The sequence below is a fragment of the Aythya fuligula genome, chromosome 8, assembly GCF_009819795.1.
Source record: "Aythya fuligula isolate bAytFul2 chromosome 8, bAytFul2.pri, whole genome shotgun sequence".
Lineage (NCBI taxonomy): Eukaryota > Metazoa > Chordata > Aves > Anseriformes > Anatidae > Aythya > Aythya fuligula.
This window is the reverse complement of record NC_045566.1, coordinates 26,164,130-26,174,814: the sequence shown is the minus strand read 5'-3', so window position 1 is coordinate 26,174,814 and position 10,685 is coordinate 26,164,130. Positions and strand designations below refer to the sequence as shown.

Genomic DNA, 10,685 nt, shown 5'->3' with positions numbered 1-10,685 from the left:
CATCATAATTGTCTACAGTGGAAACTATCATATACAATATAAATAAACTATTCAAAAGCCAGCAATCTTCATGAAAAAAAAAATCAAAGGATTAGGATTTTATACAGTTTCTACAAGTGATTGTACAGCCGATAATCTCAAAAATTAAAGTCAAACTGAAATCCCCCCCCTATTGATTTTAGTGTCTCACGACATACAGTAATTAAGTACTGGTAAAATAATTACCAATTTGAAAGCAATATTAAGGAAATCACTGCTTTGCAATTTTGTCACAGTTTTTTCCCACAGGACCTAAAGAATGTAAACACTATGTTTTTGTTAATGTTAGAGATTAATACTTTATTTTAAATGTATGTTGATCCACACCTGCACAGTTACCTTTAAGGATAATGAAATAAGGCAAGACTTATAACTGTGGCACTACATGTTAATACTGATATCTTCATTTGGACAGAGAGAGAATTGTTTGTTCTTCTCTAATATTTGTTCTGCAGCAGACTTTGGCCTACATAGACATAGCAGTATCACTCTTCTTTCTTTGCGTAAAAGATGTGTATTACCTAACTTCAAAAAAAAAAAGTTTCATTAGGTACTGGATGTTTGAGTTGATATCTTAATTACTGGCAATTTTTAAAGACCATTTTTAACGAGCTCTGTGGTATCATCAGCTCAGACAATTTACTTGTCTATTCTTGCATTGCTAAATGCATTTTACTTCTTGTCTTTTTTTTTTTTTAACATCAATATTCAGTGTCTTAGAAAGGACTTTTTGTCAAAAAAGCTGTAATTGGTGGTGCTTAAAATATCTTTGTTTCCTTTATTTGAAAATGGCCATGAATATATAGCAGATTCATATTTTAGCCACTGCACTAGTAAAGTGTATAGCTGATTTGGCTAGTATTTTTGGCATGTTTATCTTTGATATTTAGTTGCTAGCCAATGACAGTAGTAGAAGAGGGATACTGCCTGATTTAACAACATGAACACGTGACAAAACAAACTTCAGAACATAGTAAGAATGCCAAGCTCACGTGATAACACTCTTCATATTAGCTATTTGCACGCCTGAGAGACAGTCAAAACTGGCCTCTTAGCATGTGGTGGCCATACTACATTGCATGTGGCCTGTGCCAGCTCTCTCTTACAGGTTGTTGAATGGTTGCCACATCGTTTATCACAGAAGAAGTAAGTGTTGGGTCCTTGGAAGGATGGTAGAAGATGCTATGGATGCAGCTTTGCATCTATTATAACTGTTTTAGAAGTCCTGCTATACAATGAAGGAATTTAGTGCACTCAAATTCCCCACTACCTTAGCTTGATAATACAGATCAGTTTTTTTTTTTTTTCCTAAATTTCTTCATATTGGCAATCAGCAGAGTTAAATATACAAGAATCATTCTGTCCTTTTTCATGTTGACATTGGTGACAGTATCCACTTGTTAAGTTCGCTTCACTCCAGTCTAAAGTCCCGTAGAGATTCCTTTGGGGATGTGTAGCATATGATTCACAGTTTGCAATACAAATACCCTGATACATCACTTATTTACTATTAGTATTTGATTATTATACCATTTTTCAAAGTCTTAAAACCACGTTTTAATTAGTGTTGCTCGGAGCAGTTCAGAGTATATCTTTTTCCTTGAAAGCAGAAGCTCTAATGGGTATAATTTATGCTCTTTTTGCATGCAGCATCTCAATGAGAAGGTTATTACAAGGAACATCCCCGTTCAGGTGTTTGTAGTAGAGGTATTCTTCAGCCTGCATACTGATGGCCCGGATTTCTGGTAGTCGCAGGAGAAGCTGCCCAAATTTGTCAGTTTGCTGTGGGTAATTACACATTGTGTAGTCCAGCAGAGCAGCATTCACTTGTTCCTGAACACCTTCCACAAGCTGGAAGTTCTCTAGGTTTTTGACATCTGAATGATAATTAGAAAAAACAAAAACAAAAAACAATTGAGTTGCATTTTAATTCTTGTTTACTAAGGCAGTGTTTCACTAAATGGATGTATTTTTTTTTTTTCCTCCTGACAAAAGCATACTTTAGAAGCTGCTGAATATTCAGTGAACCCTTTTGCCAACTTTCCTGGGAAAATGATCACAAAAGAGCTTTAGCGGAATGTCTTGTTGAAATTCTGCATATACCTCAAATCAATTAGACACCAATGGAGTCTGAGCAAGGTCAGCTCTTTTCATATCTTACAAAAAGAAAGGTTGAGGATTCCTAAAGTAGAAGACCATAATATATTGCTAGCAAATGAGTCCCAAGAGGAAGCCCTATCTTTAACCTAGTATGTTACACAATTCATATAATTCTGTATTAATTTTTCTGACCCAAGGTGAAATCTGTGTCCAGGGTATGATGTAGTTAATTCTAATAAAAAGTGACAGGGTTCTTGTTTCTGTTTGACATTTTCTAAATGATTCTGAAAGCCTTTGACTTGTCTAGCCTATGTTAATGAACCATCTGGTACACTCCAGTGACTGCCAAAATAATCTTCCCTACTAGAAACTCTCTAAAATATATATTTCACTGACTAATGATCTTTATGAAATGAAATCATTGTCCTTTGGGTGGAATACCAGATAAGAATGGTGCCCTTTAACCTGACTATGCTTTCTGAAATCCAACATGCTAATTTTCTTTGATATTGGACAACAGGGGCACTTAGATCAGTAGGCAGGCAGGGTTTGCTCATTCTGCCTCTGTTTGATTACCTTCTTCCTATACAGGAAGTTCAAGTGCTGGGAATGGCACTCAGAGATAAATGCCAATATATTAACTCCTTACTACTTGATTCCCTTCATAAAACTAATTCTGATGGCATCTTTTGACATGTCTGAAGAATACAGGAGTTATTCCAAAGCTTGCAAATTAGACTGTTGCTATAATGAAGAAAGGGTGAAGTGATCAAAGTGCTCTTGCTGGGAGAATTTGTTCTTGCTGATGTTTGATCATCTATACCATCAGTAGAGTACTCTAATACAGTTTCTCGTAAGGCTAAAGAGCAGCAATACTGAGCACAAGTACTCAGCTAATTCACTTTGAATAAAGACAAACCTGCTGCTTTATGGGTGTTTGAGCAAGGGAGATGGGGAATTGGGCAGAATTTGGTTCGTTGTAAATCCCAGCCTTTAACTGGAGGGGAAATGAGTGTTTTCCTTTGTAAAACAGGAACATGCACTGGTCCCCAATCCAACAGCGGCCTGGGAGGCTATGTAAATTGGGTCTAACTGCACCTTTTCCTAGAAGTGCTTTAAATAGACCAGTGTTGGTTCCTGCAAGTACTGTGTGCTGGAATATGAGGGACATAGTTGAAGGAGGCAAACATTTTCCTCAGGACACGAGAACAGGAGGGATGCCAAGGATCCCAGTGGCAGGGCAGGGTAGCATGCACAGCCTCCAGGCTTTGAGCAGGAGCCTCTGCAGTGTGCTGTGCTGGCCGCGGGCTGCCCTTCAGGGTTGCTCTCGTATGGGCTGGGGTGAGCGTTTCCTGCCGTGATCATTAATGTCTGCCTCTTTCCTGTCCCACTTTCATTGTGGAAATGAAGCAAGTGCCTCTCCGGATTTGTGCTGCTTGCTTGGGAACCAGGACATGACCTCTGCCTGAATTTTGCTAGCTGGCCTTAAGGAACTTACTAGCAGTACTTAAATGATGATGACTGTCCAACAAGAATCATCTGAAATTTTCAGTATCCAGAGTGAGGAGAACTGGAAATTTCAAAGCTGCCGTGCCAGGTTCCTGAGCTACTCATTTATCCAAAGGGCTCTCATCTCACGTATGGTAACAATAAATGCTCTAGTAAAGTGAATACAGGCAGGTTGAATACAAAGAGAGAAGTCTAAGGGTCTGTGCAGACCAGAGAGCACCATGCAAAGCTCCATAGACATGTCTCAAGGTCTTGGGATATTTTTTAACTTTTTAAAGGAGAGGTTTGCCAAGCACACAATTGCAATATAAATTATATAGTTATTTTTGAGAGAGAATCAAAAATGATGGCCGAACTCTAATACAGATGAATTGCAACAAAGGAAAAATCTAAGAGCACTGTGAATATTACGTTACTCGTTACTTCTGGTAGCTCTGAGCTCGGCAGGTACAGTAAGGAATGCTGCACAGTTTTCTCTTCTGGCACTTTGTCCCTATCAGCTAGTGTTGGATAACGTTAGTTATGTGTTTTTTTTTTTTTTTTTTTTTTTTTTTTTCCCTCTAGATGTTTTGTTGTGCTTTGGGTTTGTTTTTTCCCTGACATTTATTAAATGAATTTGGCTATGGGTGCGTGGTTTAGTTTTCCAAGTGTTTCCTTTTCCGTAAGGATCCTTTGAATGCTAACGCGGTAGGCTGGTGAAACACGAGGTAATGCTGGGGTAACTCTGCTGAAGTCAGTGGCGTACAACGAGCGTGAAATCTGCTACTGATGTACAACACAACAGTCTCCTGTGCTTTCATACAAATTTTCATTCCTGTCTGCTTTTTGGAATTGCCATGTCTCTTATCCATCTGTACGTCGGTTAGTAACAATTTGAAGTACACGTTTAAGCTTAATGTAAGAAATAATTTTCCAGGGTTTAGACACTTGTAAGTTAAATGAGTAGGAATAGGTCCCCCCCCTCCCACCCACACACCCTTTAAATCCTAGCAGCTAGAAAAAGTGTTTTGTGTTGCTTACAGTAAGTATAGGTCTCTTATCTCTTCTACTTTATTCACTCAGGGACTAATTACCAACTTTTTACATGAAACAGCCTTACTGCGAGCTCACAGTGGGGCGCACATCTTTTTCTATCCTTATTGGAAAGTAAACCCTTAGGTCTTCTGGAATATATTATATGTTTTACAAGAAATAGCAATTGCTTTTCTGTCAAACAAAGATTTTTTTGTCCTCTATAGCTTACTTTTGACGATTAAGACAAAAACAGTATTATAGTGTGTCAGGATCTGCTCTGCACTCACAGTAAAGATCTGCAAGTATTCCCACAAATCCCAAAATTTTGATTGTTTTATACATCTGCTATAAAGCTGTGCTTTAAGCTGAAACTGCATATAACATTCAGCCTGAGGAGAACACTTTTGCATATTTTTTTCCCAAAAATGGGTCTGGTCTTTAGAGGGGGAAAATATTTAGGTTTCAGAGAGATTTTCTCCCTCTCATATTCCAAACATGAAATACTGAAAATTTGGTGGTGCATTAATCTGTAGAGAGATTCCCTTGGTCTGGGAATTTCGAAAAGCAAAATGAAAGAGAATGAGAGATTTAAATCTGAAAAATAGTAACTGCTTAGAAAAATAGTAACTGCAGCGTAAATATTTCCCAAAGAAAGCTGGTTATATTTTACTGCACGCATCTTTTATCAGACACCCTTTCCATGTAAAGCGATGAACAGGTGCACACAGTTCTGCTTCCTCTGTGGATTTTGCACCTTTGCAAGTCCTGGTACTGCAAGGATGAAATTAGGTTATATTTTGGCTTCTCTGTGTGTAGAAGTTCCTCACTTCCGTAAGGCAGGAAAAATGGGTGTTCCAGGCAATAAGACTCGATATGAGCCCAAGGTCAAGTTTTATCTCCCTGAATGGGTGTGCAAGGCCCGTCTGCAAGGAATATGTGGGATTTTATTAATAGCCAACATCCCCCAATGCCTGGCAGCTCTTAGGAATGGCAGTCAAAGGGGCACGGGTAAAATAGGATGGCTTCTAAACTCAAGTGGTGGGGCGAGTGGTTTCAGGTTCATTCAGATTTTGTAGGTAGATTTTGCCATGCGATAAAGGAATCTTGGAAGGCAAGAATAGTTCTGGTTGCTAAACTGCCAGTCTCTGAAAATTGCCAACAGTTCTCTTCCATGGGAACTAATGGGAACAAAAGCAGCCCGGTGTAGCACATCTGCCAGGGCTGTACGCCCTGCTGTATCTAAGCTTCCTTCACAGGCAGAATGCTACGGAGATGGGAGATTTATGGGAAAGATGAGGTCGTTAGTGCAAAATTCCCCTCAATGTTCTTAGAGTGTGGTTGTACTGAATATTATGTACTTAAAAGGCACAGGAAACAAATTTTGATAGATGCACTTGTTAATCACGTGTAAGGCGCTATCGTCAGCACGTCCCAAAACTTGAGAAACCTTTACATTATAACAGCAGCAGTCACTTTTGTTTTAGTAAGTTGCACAAGTCCATAATGAATATATACATGTAGAAAACTTTTCTCGTCTTCTGAAGGATTCTTTCTCTGACACTGGTTAAGCTATAACAGTGTAACGACTGATCTCTGACTTTATTAGGGTCATAAAGTAATTTTCACCTTCAGTTGAACGTAACGTCAGATAATGGGCGCGTTGTTTTGAAAATATTGATTAAATTATTCTCTAGCAATGTATTTCATTCATGCACAAGTGTTGGGCAAAATGGTATGCATTTCCACAGCAAGAATAAGATGCTCCCGAGAGAAGCAGCTGTAATTCTCAGTCCGAATCCCATCCCATCCCCTCAGCATTCGGTCTTGGAGGACCTTTGTTTAAGAGCAACTCAGAACTCAACTACAACATATTTTTGTGGTGTTTTATAGCGGCAGGCTTCTTTCTAGTGTCTTTAAAATATTGAAGCATATTTTTCTATGCCAAAAAGATTGTAAAATGACAGATTCTTACTGAGAATATCAGTTCCTGACTTCTATTAAGAACTGTGTTATTTACTTATGTTAACAGTTTTATAATTGCTTTTGCCACTGTTAGCCCTACAATGGAAAGGGAGCTAGGGGTTACAAAGCTGAATTCCTCTTCTTGTGCAACTGAGAAATTATTTTACTAAACTTCAGTTTTTTTTTCTGTTCTTGCAGTCCCAGTGAAGATAAAGAGCGAAGCCTAATTTGACCTCTCAAATCTTTGTTACTGGTGTAATTACTGAGTCATCACTTGGGAAAATAAAACAGCTCAACTTTCAACAGCTCAGCCTGAGAGTTTACTGACTTGAAAGTTAAACAAACAAACAAAATCTCCACCCGCTTCTTATCCTGGCACTACAGGAGCCAACATCCTTATACCTTTCAAATGAGGCAGTGACAGGGTGGTCACTGAAATACAATAAAGCAGGATCCTGCCAGGCCTCTTTTGGAAGGAAAGCTGCTCACAAGTCCTGAGCCAAAGTCCACAGCCCTGGCTGCACCTGTAAATGCAAAGTCCGGTGCTTCTCACTGAGACTTGTGAGGGAAAAGCAGGGCTGGGTACAGGAACAGCTCGGGCTGTGGAGAGCCAGTTGGGAGAGCTGGTTAACGAGACCTGTATATTGCCAGCGGGTGGTGAGGGAACCTGCCTGGGCTGACGTGGGTTTCAGGTTCCTGCTTCCAAGATTCTTTGTGCATTTGATCTGGTGACCACGTAAGGTAACCAGATCAGTCCCAGAAAAAAGGACTCGACCCAAACCTCTCTTTTCCAGGGACAAGTTCTGAAACAACTGTCCTGTGCAGCCATGATTGTATTTGTATGCAGGTACCTGTCAATAAGCTGTGGCAGAAGTGATTTATGGAAGATCTCACAGATAAACTGATAAAGAACGTGAGTTAAAACTCATTTTTCCTAACTCCTCACCAAGTCCCAGGTCCGTAGCATATGCCTGTCTTCTAAATTGTTTGTCTTCTAAATATTCTGTTGGAATAAGCACAGATAAGAAAACTAGTATGGTAATTATCGCGGTATCAGCTGGCCTCAATATATACATGTTTAAATGCAGGCAGATCCACAGCCCTAGCATTAGTTTTTATCACACTGTTACCAGAAAAGAAGTATCGCATTTGATAAAAATAGAAAATTAAACTTATGATAAAAGAGTTAACAAAATAAGAATAAACAGGAAATTTAACGAACCACATGGTTTGCCTAGTTAATTTCTGAAACATCATTTTAATTTTCAATAACACATGAACAATACAGGATTGTTGGTGTTTTAAAGGAATTGGCTGCCAGTGTCTACAATTTGTAGGGTGTGAATAGTTTAAAATACCATAAATATTTATGAAGTTCCTGGGAATGGTGATACGGACATCATGCAAAATCCTTGAAGTTATGAACTGAGGCAGAAAGGGTGTTTGCAGCTTGCAATAATAGGCAGTGCTGTATAATGGTGAGGAGCAGCAAACAGTCTATTATTTGGATGAGAAGCAGCTAAATGTTCAGAAAAAAGGGAATGAAAAATTTAGAAATTCACTTCCTTCTAGAAAATATTTGCTTTGCTTTTGCTTAGACCTTTGCAACTTTTCTGAATTATTGGATTTATATTTATCTTTGCTCTCATGGGGGGTTTGGATGCTAGCTATCCTTTCCCTCTCCTTCTACTCAAGTACTGTTTAAAAGAGGAATAATGGACCAGGTTTATCTCAGAGGTATTTCTACTGCTGTCACTGGAACTGCACCAAGGAGTGACATAGTCCTAAACCAAGAAATATAAATATTTTCTGGAAAAATATCCTATATAAATTTCTACTGAGGTTAAAACACAGAAGTGCAGCTGCCACTGAAACCCTTTTGAGTAGCAGGCTGTATCCTTTTATAAAGCCCATCTGTCTCTGTAGAGTATAAAAAATGCATGATCATAAAAAGCAGTGCTCCTTAGGGGAAAAATCTCTCTGTACTAATCTTGTAGTCACTTTACAAAACAGTTTTTAATCCCAAATTTGCATTTGATTTTCAGTCAGGAACTTTTGTGGTTTTTGCAAAGTTTTCTTATTCCATTAGAATAAGATATGAGGTACAGTTTGTTCAGGTGGCAAGTCCAGACTATGAATAAACCAACGTTATCATATGAAAGAGAATTAAACAGGCAGATCCAAGTGGGGATATATTAAGCCAAATTTAAGCTCCAGTAGTTGAATTTAGCCTGTACTAGATGTCTGGTTTGCCTCAGGATATATTCAGCTTTCCAGCTAATCGACTGAGGAAAACTGCCTCAGGTATGATAAAATTTACAAGACAGCTCAGTCGAATAGTTCTTGTTATAAATACTAGCTTAAAGGCATTCTTCTGGTCTTTGGGATCAGGATTGTATTTGCATTTAATTATTATATTTCAAACTTTTTTGAACTTGGTTAAAAATATTAGACCAGCCAATTATATTGTTATAGTGGTTTATGGATAAGAGCAGAACTTCATACCACTTTTTTATTACTTGGTGAATTTTCTTTGCGCTTTTCTTTCTGTTTACATCCAATGTCCCACAGGAGCAAAGATTATTACAATGTACTGTCTTTAAAAGAAGGAAATACAGCTAAGCAAAGGTGTTTTAGTGATGTGCTGCTCAAAGGGGTTCGATACTGTACCATGACTGTCAGTGTAATCATCAAATAATTTAGAATTTTAAGTCCTCTGCCTTATTTTGAGACAAGGCTCAGTATGATACAGTCAGCCAATCGTCATTTATGGATGTGTTGATTTTAAAAAATATGTTTTTTCTCTGTTTAGATATTTTTTTAAGACATGATTTCACTAGCTTTATTGCCAATATTTGCACTAGACTGGAACTGAACAGGTTTTTTTTCACTGAACTATGTTGCATTAGTGGAAGCAGATTCTAGTTTAGAAAGAACATGAAAAAGATGATCACTTATGCCCGTGTAAGATGTGGGAAGTGGAAATTGCTGAAAGAACTGTTTTTAATATACTTTTGTTGAAACAATATAAAGCAAAGGGTTATTCAGTTAATTGCTCAGTGCTGAAAGCACTACAGCAGAGATGCAGTAGAAATGACTCCAATTAGCCAAACGTTTGAATTTTACTATTCAGAAGAGCTAGACTTCACTGTTGACATTTACAGCTATTTACCTTGTAAACACAACTGCAAAAAGCTCACAAGACCATTGAGGGTATGTTGAAGCTGTTTTGTCAGAGATGCTGTTTCAATTCCGTATCAAGCTAGTATGGACAAAAAACTTCCAGGCTTAGATGAAAAGCACGGATGAGCTCAGTCCCATTCTATATTTGCAGGTGGCAGTCATCATCACCAGGCCTGACCACACAGCCTGTGTGCTTGCCTAGATGTGCTCTTTGAAGCAGGGTGTTTCCCCATCTGTAGGTATTTTTGTGGCGGACAGGACTGAATTGCCATTTGGAATGAAGTCTGTTTTATTTTTCATTTTATACTAAAAGTTATATGAGCTGCTTCTGCATTTTTTGTAGTACTAATCTGGATTTCTTACTTTAAAGGTTAATCTTCATGGATGTTATGTCCAGGCAAAGAAACCCGGCTTTCCTATAACCTTGTGTCCGTGACAGACAATGGCTATACATTGGGCGGGACACAATTCATGTAAGTACACATGTGCATCCTCGACTTCTAGTTTCATGGCATTGCAAAGGCTTTCAAATTCTAAGGTATTCAGCAACAAACAGTGCATTCATAGCTGTAAATTACCACAGTCACCAAGTGCCAAGGTAATCACGGACTCCTGCAGCAGAGCCTGCCCGCCTGCCATGCAGGATCTCTGTGCTGGAGGATGCCAAACAGCCTGAACGTGTTGGGAGCAATGCGCTCACACGTTTACTTTTGTTCTTGGCATTCTTGGTTTACATTTGCTAATTGGAAGTTAATGTCTTCCCACAGGCAAACAAACATATTTAAACCAAAAATTATACCATTTTTTTCCAAACTCTATTGAAAAACTTTTCCTAGTGCACAGTCCGAGGAGCACCTCTGAGTCTGCCATCTTACTGA

At 38.5% G+C, this 10,685-nt stretch overlaps 1 protein-coding gene across 1 annotated transcript in view; it reads right to left on the bottom strand.

The window, feature by feature from the left end:
* Positions 1–274: 274 nt before the first annotated feature.
* NR5A2 (nuclear receptor subfamily 5 group A member 2) overlaps positions 275–10,685 on the bottom strand; it is a 78,732-nt gene continuing 68,321 nt past the window's right edge. Inside the window, exon 7 of the mRNA XM_032192384.1 lies at positions 275–1,916. Within this exon, the coding sequence (XP_032048275.1) occupies positions 1,669–1,916 (248 nt within the window). The 3' untranslated portion in view covers positions 275–1,668. The remainder of the gene's footprint in view (positions 1,917–10,685) is intronic.